At 38.6% G+C, this 16,469-nt stretch overlaps 1 protein-coding gene across 1 annotated transcript in view; it reads right to left on the reverse strand.

Moving 5' to 3' along the window:
- The window catches only part of LOC307156790 (thyrotropin-releasing hormone-degrading ectoenzyme-like), a 124,692-nt gene that overhangs the window by 45,530 nt on the left and 62,693 nt on the right, over positions 1-16,469 (reverse strand). Inside the window, exons 5-7 of the mRNA XM_079868334.1 lie at positions 8,798-8,911; positions 2,227-2,364; positions 790-855 (exon numbers count right to left, since the gene is read on the reverse strand). Of these exons, the coding sequence (XP_079724460.1) occupies positions 790-855; positions 2,227-2,364; positions 8,798-8,911 (318 nt within the window). The remainder of the gene's footprint in view (positions 1-789; positions 856-2,226; positions 2,365-8,797; positions 8,912-16,469) is intronic.

Here is a 16,469-nt window from a genome sequence, read left to right on the forward strand (position 1 = left end):
TTGTTTTTTCACGGCCAAATCCTTTAACCACATTTCAGGATGTAGTTTCGTGTAGAAGCCATACGGTGTCCAAAACAACCATTATTACAGTCTAATAATACATCAAGAGATCTGCTGTTCACTCCTGAGGGGCCTGAACTGGAAGACGGGACGCAGGAAGAGCTTTACAGAAGATGAACATGTGACTATAAACAAACAGCACAACAAAAGCCTGGAGCTGATACTCTGTTCACCAACATCGACACAATACCAGACACTTGTGCTTTAACACAACTGATGTGTTTCATCAGATCTTGACGAAGCCATGACTGTAAACCGGTTTAGCACAGAGAATGATTCTGAAACTTCTGATTGTGAAAATTTCAGAAATGAAATTAATTTCTGGCACGAACATGTTTAATCGTTTGCCTGATTGTGTCACTTTCACCTCAAGCTTGATGGAAGCGTGTGACACGAAAACAAGCTGTTGTAGCTCTAAAGATAAGAAGCGTATGTAAACCGACACGGTTGAATAATCTCACAAATACTTGTAGCAAAAATCCGTAACACTCAGAAGACCCGAAGAGGCTTGAGAAATGAACATTTGTTGTGATAGTTTTAAATGGTGAGAATTTGAAAAATGAATTGAAAAGTTTTGGATTTATGCCACAATCCTTTTGATACTATGTATAATTCATACAAAGAGCCTCATAAACATATTCACAAGACACATTTGAGTAAAAACACACATGAGTGTGAAATTGTTTGTGACCACAAAGAGAGAAGATGAAAGAAAAACTACTGACTTACATTGAGGCCTCTCTGGAATAGCGTCTGTCCCATGACGTTCGCCAGCATCCGGATCAGAGCGGCTCCCTGCGGACACAGAGTAAACACACGTTCAATAAAGATTGCTTATTTACACATGCATACAGTAAAAAACCCAACAAAATATACATCGTTTTGAGCGTTTTGACATGCTGTCGATTACTACAGAAAATGTACATGAATCCACTTATTAAGTCAATGGGGCAAAATGTTCTGTAGGGTTTAAATGCAGAAATGTGTTATTTGAACAGGAAAGTTGTCAAAATCATAATTCTAGTGGAGTGACTGTTCAAGGAGGATTAACTTTTGGTTATGTACATCGCAGAAAAGGTTTAACATTATTTAAAAACAGTTCAGTTATTATGGCACTGTTCAATTTCTAGCAGGTCTGGTTCATCTAAACAAGGACTCCATGTGGTGCTGCTGCTGTTTTATGAGTCTGTATCTTTTTAGATTTTGAGTGGCTTTGACATGCTCATTTGACAGCATCTAATTCCCATCCCTCCACAATCTGTGTGATGAGTGTCACTTCCTGTTAGCGCTGGGGACTCATGGGATATTGTGGGATTTCAGAGTCCTTAGAGTGCAAGGAGGAAGTGATGAGGGACGGCCTGGTGTCAGTGTGACTGACAGAGTTCATAACCCAACAGAACCTGTGGGGAAACAGGGGGAGGGACTTGAGGAAGAGCAAGAGCCAATCACAAACTGGCCTTGAGCTGATTGACAGCTGGAGGGAGAGTTAACACAGAAACTCAAACCTTCAGTGGACGGAAGATTCTGTCTGTGTCTGAACTCTGATAGAGGACAAAGATATTTCTTTCCTTCTCTTTGTGTCTTTAATGGCTTTCAGATGCTCAGATGAGAGGATATATTTGGGCGCTGGAGTTTTTTTCAGTAAAGTGTGTTTCAGTGAGAAAGAGGTAATTAAATAGATGTTGTCTGGTCTGAGAAATGTTTAATGTGCCACTAAAGTCCCCAGAGCACACAAAAACTCTCAGTGTAACAGTTTCTGTCCTCGACTTACTAAAAAACAAGCTTTTAATTAAACTGTTTTTCTTGTGTATGTGAAGAGGCTTATAACAGCGCGACTCCATTTACAATTCACAAAGATAAACTGAGATTTCTTTTGCTGGGAGAAAAATAACAAGCAAACTGAGATGTTTACTGGACTCAATAAAAGATCAAGTCTATTGGTGAAGTCCGCACATAAATAAATGACTGATTTAGACCGACGATACTGTTGTTTTACAAAGTCATTGCTCCTCTTCTACTGTCTTGCGGAATAAAAAAATGTGTAAATTAATTTAATGTTGTATAGTATAAATCAGTTTTGAATTCAGTTCAGCTCAATATTAACGGTTTCTAATCATTTCAATCATGCAAATGAAGCCTGTAGGATTTTATGAGAGATTCTCTTGCCTTCTTATATGCGATCCAGTCAAACACTCGGTCGATGTCTGTGGCTTCAAACACTTCCTGAGAGATCGGATGAGAACTGGCCAAACCGTCCAATAACATCACCTCATGAAGAACATCAGTCAGAAACCTCTGCTTCTCCTGTGGATGAGAGACTTTACTCGTTTTTTACAGTATCAAACACAGAAACATGTCTCATGAAAGCTTCTGTTTTATTTTCAAAAGTAAAAATAACTTTGAGCTGCTCAATAAATGAAATTAGAAAATGGTTGTGAGAAAATCCAGCTCTCTATCTCTCATGACTGAAGACTTTATTCCTGCAGAAGCTTCTATAATTCATTCTGATGAACCTTCACTTTCGCCACACGAGCGCCAACACGACACACTCCTGCTTGAGTTACAATACACTGAGTGTGTGTGTGTGTGTGTGTGTGTGTGTGTGTGTGTGTTGGACAGGGGTCTTGCTGTCTCTCTACTCTGATCAAATGTCTCCCTGTAGGATTCACTATAAAGACAGGTAGAAGTTTTGGGTCAGATGAACAAGACCCTCATCATTCACTGTTGTCACGATCTCAAATCTCAAAGTTTTTCAGCAGCACTTGAGGAAGATGTTACTCTGATCCTAGGTTATTTCCATTTTTTAAGGAAGTCTAATTTTTAACTGCTTAAAAAGTAACAAAATGAGAAATTACATCACAATGAGGCAATTAAACTTAGAAAAATGCCATGGTACTGCCATGCTTTTCTTTGAATTACCTTGACAAATCATGTAAATATACAAATACAACATAATATATTACAATAAACACAGACGCCTAATGTTCATATTAAACGTTTGAATAAACTAATAATCACTTGCTCCAGTTTTGTAGATCAACTTCTACTTTCAAAAGATGTTCAGCTAAAATAAACACAGTATGAATGTAAAACCACAAACATTTCAGGAAAATGTGACACTGTTTTCCCGTTACTCATTTAAAAGTGGCGGTCAGTTACCATACATTAAAATGAATTAAATATGAATCACATGAAATATATATGAAAGCATTAGACTGCAGGTTCATATTCTAAACATCTTCATAAAGGGCCTTCTGGCAAAATCTCTTCACTGACTGTCTGATCAAATTCAAAACTAAGCTAAATTAAGATTTGATTATTTTATTATCTTCTCATATGTATTTATTAAATGTGATTGACCAAGAGAAAGTCAGAAAACTATCAGCTGTTACAAACACATCTTGTTTTGATACTCTGAATGTTTTATTACACCTTTATTCATTGTCATTATGTATAACTCTTGGACATTAAAGCTTTTGGCAGCTTGATGTTGAAGACATTAATCCAAGAAAGCAGGATATTTTAAACAAGGGATTTGAGCTACAACAAACAACGTACGGAAATAAGTCCAGAAACAAATGTTCATCAAAACCCTTCATAGTTTTATGTAAAATAATGGGGCATATTCTATTAACCCAGTGATTCCTGGTTTCATGTAATGTGTTCAAACCACAATCATATCTCATATTCTGATGTTCTGCTAAAAGCAGATTAATGAAATGACACGAGACATACAGACAATTAATACAAATCAATACAGAGATATTTATCTGAGCGCCAATCTAAGATTAATGTGTGATTGTTGGGTAACTTTTTATAATATTTGTAGATTTTATAAGTCTATCTTGTATGGCTTTCATATTAATTCTTTCTTTTTGAGCAGCTAATGAAGGGTGAAATTTCCTACAATAGAATTACATCTGAGGTATAATTATCTTTAGATATCCGAGGCATAAAAAAATGAAACATGAAACATGCTTTGGTTAATGGACTGCTGTAATAATTTATCCTTCATTTTTAACTTCAGAGAGAAGATCTTAGAGGAAGTGCGACATTTTAAAATCAGTGTCCTAATTTCTCAGGCTATTTATATCATCACTTAAGTGGTCTTGTAGAAGAGAACAGCATGTGTTTCATGTCTTTACTTTCAGTATTTCCTGTTGGACAGTCACTTTAAAGTCTAGATTAATATAAGCTTCGCAGGACAATGTAAATACTGTATATACTGTAGACAGAATCAATATATGCAAATGGGCCCTTCATGTTAATTCACAACATACTAATGTAACATGGTGAATGTGAATACACAGAAACAGAGAAAGAGAAACCGACAGACAGAGAGAGAACAGCTGGTGATGTGGAGCTAATTTTATGTGAGTCATGTAGTGGGCAATATAAAATGAGTGCAATGAGAAGAGCTTCCATCTGGCCCATATGTGCTCTCAACAAGGTGTTTACGTCCAATGATACTTCATTTAGATGCTGCTTATTAACGTCTCAACATCATCACCTGAAGTTTCTCACTGATCAACCACTTTAAGGCCAGAGATCAACAGTGATGCCAGGCGTTAAGATCAGCAGCATTCGGAGCAATGCATTATGGGTAACTAAACCTCGCTGAGAGCTTCTCTAGCATGACAGATGTGAGAAAGAGGAGGAAAGCCAACAGTCCAGTAGTTGTGAGCAGGTTAAGGGACCGATAGGCTGTTTTAATGACCTATTAAGGACTCTTGACAAATCCATTCCCACATTTCTCAGTGCATTTGTGAGTTTTCAGTTCTGGTTTACACTCCTTCCACTTGAAATGTGTAATATTATCCAAATTGTGGTAGGGAAATTCTTACAGTCATCCTATCAGGGCACTGAAGTGTTTCCATCTAAACTTATCGGACGAGAAAGAACCAATTGCTCCCTGAAATGATGTTCCCAAATGATCTCTCTGCTTGGCTGATGCTCCATAACCAAGGTTGAGCAGAGAGGTATGAAACACTGGGACAGATGGGATGGGAAGGTCATTATGTCAATGAGAATGTGTGTATGAGCAGAAATCACACAAGTATTAAACACGGGTGCTATACTGACATATATCTTACTCAAATTAGAAAAATATATAAAAAATGTTAATAAAAAAAACTAATGTAATAAACGTTTGGTATTAAATGTCAACAGGAGCTAAATGTATTGCTTTAGACTGCCTTCAGCACTTACTCTTAGCATACACCACTCTTAGTGCACACTATGTCCAGTGCAGTCTAAGACATGTCAGGTCTTGTGATGAACACACAATAATCTTCACACTAGCTCATAATAAAACTGAACACAGTCAGTGAATCATAATGAGCAGAAGATCCAAACATATTTAATCAGAACGACTGCTAATTCACAGTAACGAATGAGCTAACAGGGAACTTTCTCAGAAATTCCCCAACGTTCTGGCAATTTTCTTTCAAAGTTATGAACAAACATTCTTCCAGTAAGGTTAACTTTAATAATGTTCTCAAAACGTTATCACAAAACATTATCTATACAACATGCAGTTCAAATGCATCGCAATAGCAGCATAGACCACTACTCATAGATACATGATAATTGATCATAGATACACCTAAAATATAATCATATTCAGATCCTAATGAATAAAAGGGCCTTCAGAAGAACTGCAGGACTGCATCATTCTTCAAAAATAAGTTTGATTTTAGGGGTATAAGGTGGAAGTCCTGTTCGTGACCTGAGAAATTCTCATAAAATATTAATAATGTTCAGATATAGTGGCTGAAGAAGTCTTTGAAGGAGTTTGACTTCCTCCTGTTGTTCACAAACACTCCTGGATTTTTTTATCACCCTATAATACAGAAATATCATGATATGATTGTGTGTTTGGATGCACCTGGTCTGGAAAAATAGCCTCATAATTCTTGGCTGTTATACAACAATTCAGAGCATCACTGAACCTATTGACTCCTGTGAGACGGTGAGCATTGTCAACTGAAGCCATGCTTTGTGTTTCTCCGAACGTGAACCCATCTGGATGGGGGAAATGGATGTGGACGAATCATTAGACCATGAAACTTTTTTTACATTGCACTTTATTTATAGGGTTTTGGATTTGCTCTAGTTTATGTATGCCGGCCTTAAAAGTCTTTTTTTTTTTTGGCAGCTTTGGCACAAATTCCAGCTCTATGAAGCTCCACAGTGAATTAGCAGTTTTTGTTCAGACTCACACAGAGGTGTGGCACTAATGTAGTTCCCTTTCGAGAGAACTTGTGTCAACTAGTCCAATGGCGAGAGTGAGCGTCACGGGCGGGTGACGTCATGACCAGGAAAGGATAAAAGCACATTCGGTCTGACCGGCGTTAGTTTCTGTGCCACAGCAAATGCTCTGTGTTCATACAGTCTGACTATTTTATTATTGTCTGTCACTATATCAGTCACAAGCAAAGAAATTATGGCGAACAAACAAACCTTAGATCGTGTTGTTCCTCCCTGCCCTCTTTTATTTACAACAAGATTTATGTGTTGTTTGTTTGGAACGGAGCATGATCTGTCAGCGCTCGAGTTACTATCGCTTTGCACGCTCCGTTCCCGCCTGTCACTCTTTAAGTAGGGTGTTCAGGCTCGCGTTCCTCGCAGTACACCGGCCCCGTTGTTGCCGAGGCGTGTTAACTTGTCTGGTTGATCTTTTGCTGTTTAATTCTGAGGAATTCAATGATGAATGCTTATCTGACTTTCATTAGTTAGATTCATATATAAGTTAAGCCTTTCATCCAGACTGTTTTTGACTTGTCTGGATGATCTTTTACTGCATTTAATTTTGAGTAATTAAATAAGTTGGATACATTTAATTTTGAGGAATTAAATGGTAATGGCTGCAGCTGTCCACCTCCGAGGACATGGATGTGGTGAGCATCGAGTTAAGGAATTGAAGATACGCCATCTCAATCCCCTGCGTACAAGGAGTTTTTAGAGTTTATACTTCCATGTCAGGGCCTAAATTCGAGATCCCGGATCAAACCCTTTCAGCTCGGTTTTTCAGTTCTCAAAATATATGTTTAATAAAGGGAGCTGAAAGAGCTTGGGTATGGGCCAATGCCAAAGGAAGAACAGACACTTGCGAGCTATCAATCCTGTCACAGCTTAAGGCTCGGCATTACCCTCCAGGGCAGTTAGAACTTCTATGGCGCTGGTGGGTAAGGCGTAAATGGGGGGCTGCTGGGTGGAGCAGACCCAGCAATTAACAAACTCTTTTTACAGGATAGAGTGATGTTTCCTGTGCCCCCCCCCCCCCCCCCCTCAGAAAGACTGGGGACCGGGATGGCATTCTCAACTAAAGCCTTTGAATCAGAAGATGGATCTGAGGACCGTTGTTCCTGCGAAGGCAAAGGCTTCGGCCAAAGAAAGGTCCTGACACCAGTGGTGTCAGACCTCAGAGGGCAGCCCCGACCAGGCTGGAGCGGTGTACACCTCAGTATATGGTGCCCGCCCCACCTCGGTGCCCACAGGGGGCCGTTCTGCCAACCCCGCCACCCTTGGTGCCTCGGGGCGCATCGGTCTTCAGCGAGCACACGGCTCAGTGTCACCACGACGCTGCGTAAAAACTCGCACCCTCTGAAGGGGGTTCAAAAACAGTCAGTTCAGTTGTTTTCTGCCAGTATGTGGCTGTTCCAATTACACCAGAGGCCAGTCTCGAGAGGCTGGTACCCTTAATAGACTATCTGACAGAATGGAAGAATCTGCCAAATATATCTCAGTGGGTCCTGGAGATCATAGAGAAAGGCTACAGAATCCAGTTTGGTTCTCGTCCGCCACACTACAACGGGGTGTTGCTCACGTTAGTGCATCACGAGCAGGCTTTGGTAATGGAGCAAGAAGTGGAAACTCTGTTAGCGAAGGAAGCTATAGAGCAGGTGTATTCACCCGACAGAGAATCGAGTTTTTACAGCCATTGTAAGGTGTCAGTCAAACTGACTGACTGACTTTCAAAAAAGATGAAGTCAAACTCAAACTGCACTCATAATATCCATTGAAACAGTTGGAACAATATGTTCTTTACAAGCTCATAATGAACCAGTCATTGCCTTCATTTGGCCTGCTAATTCACTATTGACTAAGATCGAATACACCCTGGCATCTATATGTCTGTATACATCTATTTATATATCAATATTCTGACTCTCTTGGTCAAATTCAATGAGAACAAACAATACTAGCTTTTTTAGAGTGATGATGCTGGTCATGCTGAGTGACACTGACCAGGCAGCAGTGATACAATTACATTCAAACAGTTGACTGTTGACCCAACACTGAGAAATCACTGGACAGAGCAACACAACTCACAGAGAGACCAAAAAAAAGAGAATCTGTACCTGCTCAGAAATTGCTTTCTGATCTTTTATTTGATATGAATCAGATTAAACAAGAAGTAAATGTCCATAAAATGTGAGATTTATTGGTCTTGAGAGGCTGTTATCAACATTTAACTGGCAAAATTGAGCAGTCAAAGTATCTATAGCACTCAAATGCACCGCAAAAAAAAAAAAAGTTTTCTGCTGAATCTTGGCACAAGAAGAAATGCTTAAGATCATGTGTCTGTGAAAAGCATTGAAAATTTGCACTTATTTTAGGAGAATGAATAGCATGAAAACCATCAAAACTCTCTCTGTAAGTATGTATATACAGTATAATCTATTGTTTCATATTAACTGAATTTTACAGTTCTCACATCTGAGCAACAACTCACCATGTTCCACTTGGGAAAGAGGAAATCAGTCCCGATGTACTCGAAGTAATGAGCGAATCCCTCTTTTAGCCAAACGTCCTCCCACCAAACCGGTGTGACTAGATCGCCAAACCACTAGAAGAGAAGAAATTAACCATCAATCATCAACCGAGAAACACAGGGACCATTACAAAAATCGATTTCATGTTCACCGGCAAGCAATTATGACAAACTTTTGTACAAGAAAAGTGTTCATGGGTAAACTGAAACCAAACTTTATTTGGACAAAGCATCAGGAAAATACACTCTCCTCTTCATCCAATATCAGCAAAAGCATATTTCATCTAGTGGCAAACACGTTTTATTAGAAAACTCCAATACCGCAGAAAAATAACTCTCTTCCTTCAGAAGTAGAAGTACAAACAAACACTTCTAATAAACATTTGCACTCTGGTTCAACAGAAAAGTTGTTCACAAACGGCTTCACAGAACATTGAGAACCCGGCAGAGCTTTTGAACTATGATTAATAGTGGCCTAAACAATCAATTACCTACAGTTACACAATTAAAAACACATTTTTCTGTTTCACAGCATTCATACCTGGGCGCTCCGCCAAGGACACCGTAACTGAACAGAAGAGAGAAAAATAAGGATTCGATTATGAAACGTCCCATTTGGAAGGTAGAACCTATTCAAGTGATCCCTGCCATTGTGTGCAGTTGACAGTGTGCAAAACAGGGCTATTGACTGGAAAAGATGCAACATTGCAGTTGTGAATGAGCTGGATATTTTCCAAAGGCTCATTTCCATCTCAAGCAGATGTGCTACTGAATGCCGGATCTCATTGTTGCAGCAAACAAACCTCTAGAAGTCAGGCCTTTTTCATCTGAACATGACATGTTCTCAAAGGCTCTCCCAGCGCCTGACGTTCATCTGTGACTCAGACACATGGACTGATAGAAGAGCCGCAGCGCGGAGAGAAACAGCTGTTATCCTGCTCTCAACTCTCTCCTAATCACACATCAAGTAGCTTCCCAAAGGTCTAGTGACTTTTTCTGCCCCCTTCAGATGCTAATGTAGCCGATGGTAGGAATTTCATTTGCAGATTGATGGGGCGTGCCTTATTTTAACGTGTTTTATTTGGCCTATAAAGGCAGCTTTAGGTGTCTTAGGAATGTGCGTCTCACAGTCACAGGTAACGTTATCTATTTCCGGCGTGGCGCGGGAGTGTTTGTATGGTAAGGAGCGGCAGGCCGCGGCTGTACTACTGAATGCTTGTATCGACTGGGGTTTTTATCTACTCATTTGGCTCATCTCTCTCTAGTGTGGACTGAGGAATCCTGTGGCACATTGTTGCAACGCGTGTTGTATTGGATTGTTTTAATGCCCTGGAGTTTAAATCGCAAGCAGTTCAAACCGGTAGGTTGTTTTAACTATTGCTTGTTACACAAAGGGGCTGGATTGATCATTCTAAGTCTCTTGTCCTTATCTTTTCAGTTAAAATACATAGAGGGAGAGACGTTGCAGTGAGCTTCTCATCGGGGCTTTGGCAGATATATTCTCGTATGCTGGCGCTCACATTACTGATTCTCGTTCAACATTGGGCTGCAGACTGTCTCGTTATGCGGCACTGCGCTGGAACATACACTGCGCTGGTCAGACTGCCAAATTGGATGTGTAGTATCCGAGAACTATATTAGCGTGCTGCTGTGTTGTACTTGCTTTATACTATGTGCGTTTATTTTGCCGCTGGACACTTTTAATATCAGCTGAACGGTAGCCTGGCGTGCCGCAGATTCAGCACTGTGTGGCCTACTCTCTCTCCGAGGCCTCGAATGGTTTGAATGGCCACTCAACAGTCACCATCGTGATCAGTTTTTTTTGTGTCTTAACGCTATATAAATTGAATTGGTTTATTTTGCTTATTTAATTGTTTGTGTTTTTTATTTTCTTTGCTCATGTGAACCTGTTGCTTTACAAGAATATTTTTCTTTTGTTGTAGCTCAGTTTCTGTGAATTTATTATTATTATTACAGTTTTTCTCAGTCGCTTTGGTGCATTTCTCATAACACTATTTACATTTGCACAACAGTTAATGCAGTTCTCAAAACAATTAGTACAAACTGCAAAACCTAGTTGATAACCTGCAAAAGCGTGTCACTTGCTCAAAATGGATAGCTCATTCCTCAAAAGCAAGTATTTATGTCAATGAATGTGTCAGTGTCATCAAAATGAAAAGTCCTGACACCATCGTTTATGAACAAGATAGTCAAATGGCTTAGTCATGTTTGACAGTTTACTCTGTAAATGTTTTCCAATGATAAAAGTCAGATCTTGGTGACACTACCTGAAAATGCTCAATACAGCACTAAATACTATTTGCACAGCCATTTGAAAAATACAGTAAAGTTACACATTACTGTATTTATGAGGTAACTGAGTACAAGACACTGAATATGTATGTTTCACATTTTTACTGCATATGCTCTTTGCAATTCTAATTTGTTCACAGCATTGAGCAACAGAAAAAATACACCATTATTTACAACAAACATAAACCCCCTTTGGGTAGAGCTGTGCACAACTGTAAACAATATTGCAGTAGGCCTATATACTGTATTGGAACTGAACATTCAACATACATAGGACTGTAATCATTCATGCACATCCAGACGTTCCTCTCTGTCTGGTCACATAATTTCATCTACATCCCAGCGAATATCATCTCTTGCTCAATTGCAAATTGTTCAATTTAGGAGACTTTTTCAGGATTTTTTTGTTGTTGTTGTTTTTTTAAATGACAGATTTTGACAACTAGTTCAACATTTTTGTATGTAATGACTCAAGCAATGAAATGAGGATTATTAGTTTTATATGGAATGACTATTCATCATTCACAAGTATAGTTAATTTTGACTGACATGACATAAGCAAATGATAATGTTATAAAACAGCAGAGAGTTGTATGAAAGCAATTGATGCATGTCCAAAAGCATTTGCAATTTGTTGGAAGGAATGAGAAACTGCTACTATGATGTGCACAAATGACTAAATGTTGTGGAGGTTGAACTAACTGTTGTGCAAATGTAAATAGTGATGTGAGAAATGCACCAAAGCGACTGAGAAAAACTGTATTATTATTATTTCTTGTTAACCAAGTTTTTGTGAATCTGTTGCTACTTAAAATCCTAATTTCTCTTTTGATCAGTTTTTATGAATTTGTTATTTACTATTTTTCCCCCCCTTTTTGCTAGTCAAGTTTTCTGTGAATTTGTTATTTACGATTGAATGGTATATATATTTTTTGTTTTTAATTTATTGATTATCAAATTTTATAAGGACACGTGTGTATGTTCCGCGTGCAGTGTTCCACATTTGGGGGTGAAGTGTGAGTTCACGTGTGTTTGCTGTTTTTCAGAGAGTAGGCGAGCAGGCCCAGCCCTGGAGTGGAGGCAGAACTGTGTGTGTATTATATCTTTAGATCTGGATTTTCGTACATATGATTTAATGGTTTCCAATAAAACTGTTTTCTGTATTTCACCCCTGTTTCGAGTCCTGACTCAGCCGTAATCGAACCTGTGTGCTTTTAGTGATTCTTATAAAAGGCGATACACCGGTACATTAGCCTCCGGGGTGGCTTAGTCGGGTATCTTAGAGGTGTAGATTTTTAATTCTGCCCTCTGGGGGTGGATTGCCGGTTTAGGCAATTCTCTCCCTGGTTTAAACTTTCAATTGTTCTTGTTAAACCCTGAGAGTAACCACCACGTTGCCACACTAATGACAATGAGCCAGATAGATAGATAGATAGATAGATAGATAGACAGATAGATAGATAGATAGATAGATAGATAGATAGATAGATAGATAGATAGATAGATAGATAGATAGATAGATAGATAGATAGATAGATACTGTAGATAGATAGATAGATAGATAGATACTGCTCACATCGTTATGCTATTATACTCTGACAGCACATGAACCATGATGGCGGCGTGAAAAAAAAGTTATAATAGATCAGTCTGGATTTCTGACAGTTTTGTGTTTGTGCCTGATTAAGCAGTTCAACAACACAAGAATGTCAATGAACAGTACGAACCGTGAGACCCTCGCTCAATTACGCCTTCAACAATGTCTGTGAGAAGAAAGCTGAAACAGAGGGATTCTGCAGCCCTCCTGTTTCATTAACAGATACGCTGACGGGATTCATGCAGGGAAGAGTTCACTCTGTACCTCTATACTGCAGCATATACTGTACATTTGAAGCAGGAGAAAACTTTCAACGGCATAATTTAAAAAAAACAACCTTAAGACATGAAACACACCAAAGCAGCCGAGAATCACTCTGAAGAATCATACTGACATGAAGCCTTCAGCCAAACGGACAGTCGTGTACTTACAGTAAAAGCCTGAATAATTGAGTTTAAATGTCCTTCGTTGACTTTTAACAAGGAGGTTCAGACAAGGTGTCTGCTGGATCAGGTTTGCGACTGCAGGGCAAAGGTCATTGCTTTCTCAACTGAAAAACCACAAGAAAGAAGTCCTGAAGCTGTTGTGCAAGTTCAAATGTTATACGGACCATTGAATAAAACATGCATCTCCTGCACAAGCATCATTGTTTAAAAAATCCTTTACAAAAAAAGGAAGTATGCTTCAAGTTCGTTTTAAGTAGCTTATATTTTGCAAGTATATATGAAGTAATCACACTAATATCATTGTTCTATTAGTACAGTTGTAAGTGAACCATTTAAATATTTTCTGAGGAAAAATTGGCTTTTTAAATGTACTTTGAATATTGAACTGTTGATTATAAACATATCATTCAATACTGAAAGGTATATATATAAAATAAATATTTTACCTACTATTTGAGTGAAGCTATTTTTTGTACAGTGTTTTATTTTTTGCTTAACATGTATTGTAGGGCTATTCAATTAAAGTTCCAAGAGGCCCAGTCTTGGACCAGCCCATATTACCTTCCCAGCAGATGTCCAGACAATACATTTTTGAAACAGTTATACATTTCAATCAGGGCAGAAGTAATACTTTATAATAATAAAAAAAAATAGTCATCAAAGATGAGAATCTTGGAGAATCTTGGTGCTAATCTAGCACTGATGTGGCACTTAACATCTTTAGCGGGAGAGAGAAGCAACACACACGGAGCGGAAAGAGCTTGATTGAGTGCGTTTGGCTCTAGATACAAATATTAGAGGATGTAGAACCAAAAGATCATTACTGTAAACGACCCTGTGCACTTGTGGTGCGAACCATACTTTAATCTGTAGAAACAATAAAGTTGCACAATTATGTCCCCGCAGTCCTGATGGAACCAAGCTAGCCAGGGTCCAGAACCAGATCGCCATATGAATTCTCATGCTCTTTACCTTAACTGAGTTAAAGGTGCAGTATGTTATTTCTCAAAGTCGTTGCTGAACATTGTTGATATTTGAAATCAACCCAAACACACCCCTCTCTTCATTGCTCTGCCTCCAAAGCTCACCCTCCAATCCTAGCAATCCTGCTCCGAATCGGTCTTGAACCCCGATCGCTGGCATGCGAGGCTAGTGCACTAACAAGGACGCTAAACAGTAAACACTGCATTATTTAGCAGTCATCAGCCTGCACAACTCTCACCAGTTGGCCTCCGTTACACATGCAATGCAAGAGTGGATGTCTATTAATCGCAGCAGAAGCACAACAAAATAATGCTTCACGAAAAATAAAACGATGATGAACGAATGACAAGGAAGCAAAAAAATTAACATACATACACAAGAGTAAATCCAAACAAGAGTTCGTTGTTAGTTGCCAACAGCACAGCAGCTCCGAATAAACAATGACACTCAAATGAATCTGTAAATTTGAATCTCTGTAAACCTGAACTGGAACTGCAAATTGCTCCATTTCACAATAAGAGAATTTAAAACCATCTGTTCTAGTGACAAAATTCATTTATTTGTCAGAATTCAGAGTGAGAGTTCTGACAAATACATGTTAAATTAGTGTGAAATTAGTTTACGGATGCTGTCTTTTATAAATGAGCATAGAATAAAACACTAGCCAACAGACGTGAGTCATTTAGACAAGACTCACTTCCACTGACAGACTCAGCCATTTATCCTCATATTGAATGTGTAACTCATATTTAATGTCTAAATGTGTTTTTAAAGCAACTGTGACGTATGAGAACTGAAGCCTCACTCTCCAAACATATTCATATCCAGAGGGCAGAATGTCACCTCTCCAATTTGTGGGAAAATAAGAAAACTCAACATCAGCTGCATCGTCCTCTATTAGGCTTGTTTTATTGGCGGAATAACTGCATATGAAGGACTGTGGCAGCCTCATTTAATTCTGAGAGGCTGAAATGAGATAAGAAATTAACAGTGATTGAGCGTCTGTGACATACAAATCCCATCGCTGGCAGCGGCAAATCTATTAACAATCCGCTGCTACAGTATATGACATTAAAATGAGGCCAGGAGAGTCCACAGGATAACCTATACAATAGAAAACAGCGTCTATCATCTACTAATCAATTCTCTACTGGCAGTCTGCGAGAGCGACGAGATACAAATGTGATTTATCAGAAGCCGGCACTTTCGTGTTATTAGTGCTTGCTCAGACAGACTTTTTAATGTATGACAGAATATGTGCTGGATGAGGACTGATCTAATACTTTCAAAATGAAGGAGCCAATCAATATGTCAGATAAGCACAAGCCCCGCCCACTCCGACGCTCTGAGCTCAGGTAATTTACAGTGGAAAATAATTAGCAGTGTGCTATTTAACTCTGTATGAAAATGATGGCCATGAGACTGAAGCAGAGAAAAATGGCATCTTAATTAAAAACATAAAGATGAGCAGAAGCTCCAGAGAGCTGCGACACAAAAGGGTGAAACAGCCTACGGTGAATTCAATACGCGTGACGGCTAATCTGTTTTTTACTCTCTCTGTCTCTCCTCCTTTCTCTTATTTATACGCACACTTACTCACACATGCACACTTGTGTTTAAAAATAATTTCAACAAACTATGCTTTAAGTTAGCATCAACACGCTTTCATGGGAATTCGTAACTATTTTAGTGAGGTGTCCCAATTTGCGTACTTATGCACTATTAAGCCGTTTTGTAGTATAAATAGTATGAGTAGTGTGTTCATAAAAATTCCAAAAAAGAAAAAGTACACTTTAAATCCCCAGATTTAAAACTCTGATGTTGAATGACAAAATAACCTTATAAAATTGTTACACTACACAATTTAGTACAAAGTGCATAAGTACATAAGTTGCATCCCTAATAATTCACTATACACTATGCACTTATACGCTATGTACTTACGCACTATGTACTCAACTGTGTAGTGTATGAATTTTATAAGGTTATTTTGTCATTCAACAATGGAGTCTGATAGCCCCTCCACTTCCACTACGTAATTAAAGTTGTGACAGTTGAGTGCACGAGGTGTCCAACATTCCACACTTCGTTTTTTTCTGTTAATTTAGTGTATCATCCAGGTATTTAAAGTGCACTTTTTCTTTTTGTAATTTTCAGTGTGATCACACTGCTCCCACTATACTACAAAACGTCATAGAACAGTTCATAAGTTTGCGAATTGCATAGTGTATAGTGCATCATTTGGGACACAACATATACACTTAAAATGAGAACCTTAACTACACATTTTTAT

This window comes from Squalius cephalus (genome assembly GCF_949319135.1).
Source record: "Squalius cephalus genome assembly, chromosome: 4".
Classification (NCBI taxonomy): domain Eukaryota; kingdom Metazoa; phylum Chordata; class Actinopteri; order Cypriniformes; family Leuciscidae; genus Squalius; species Squalius cephalus.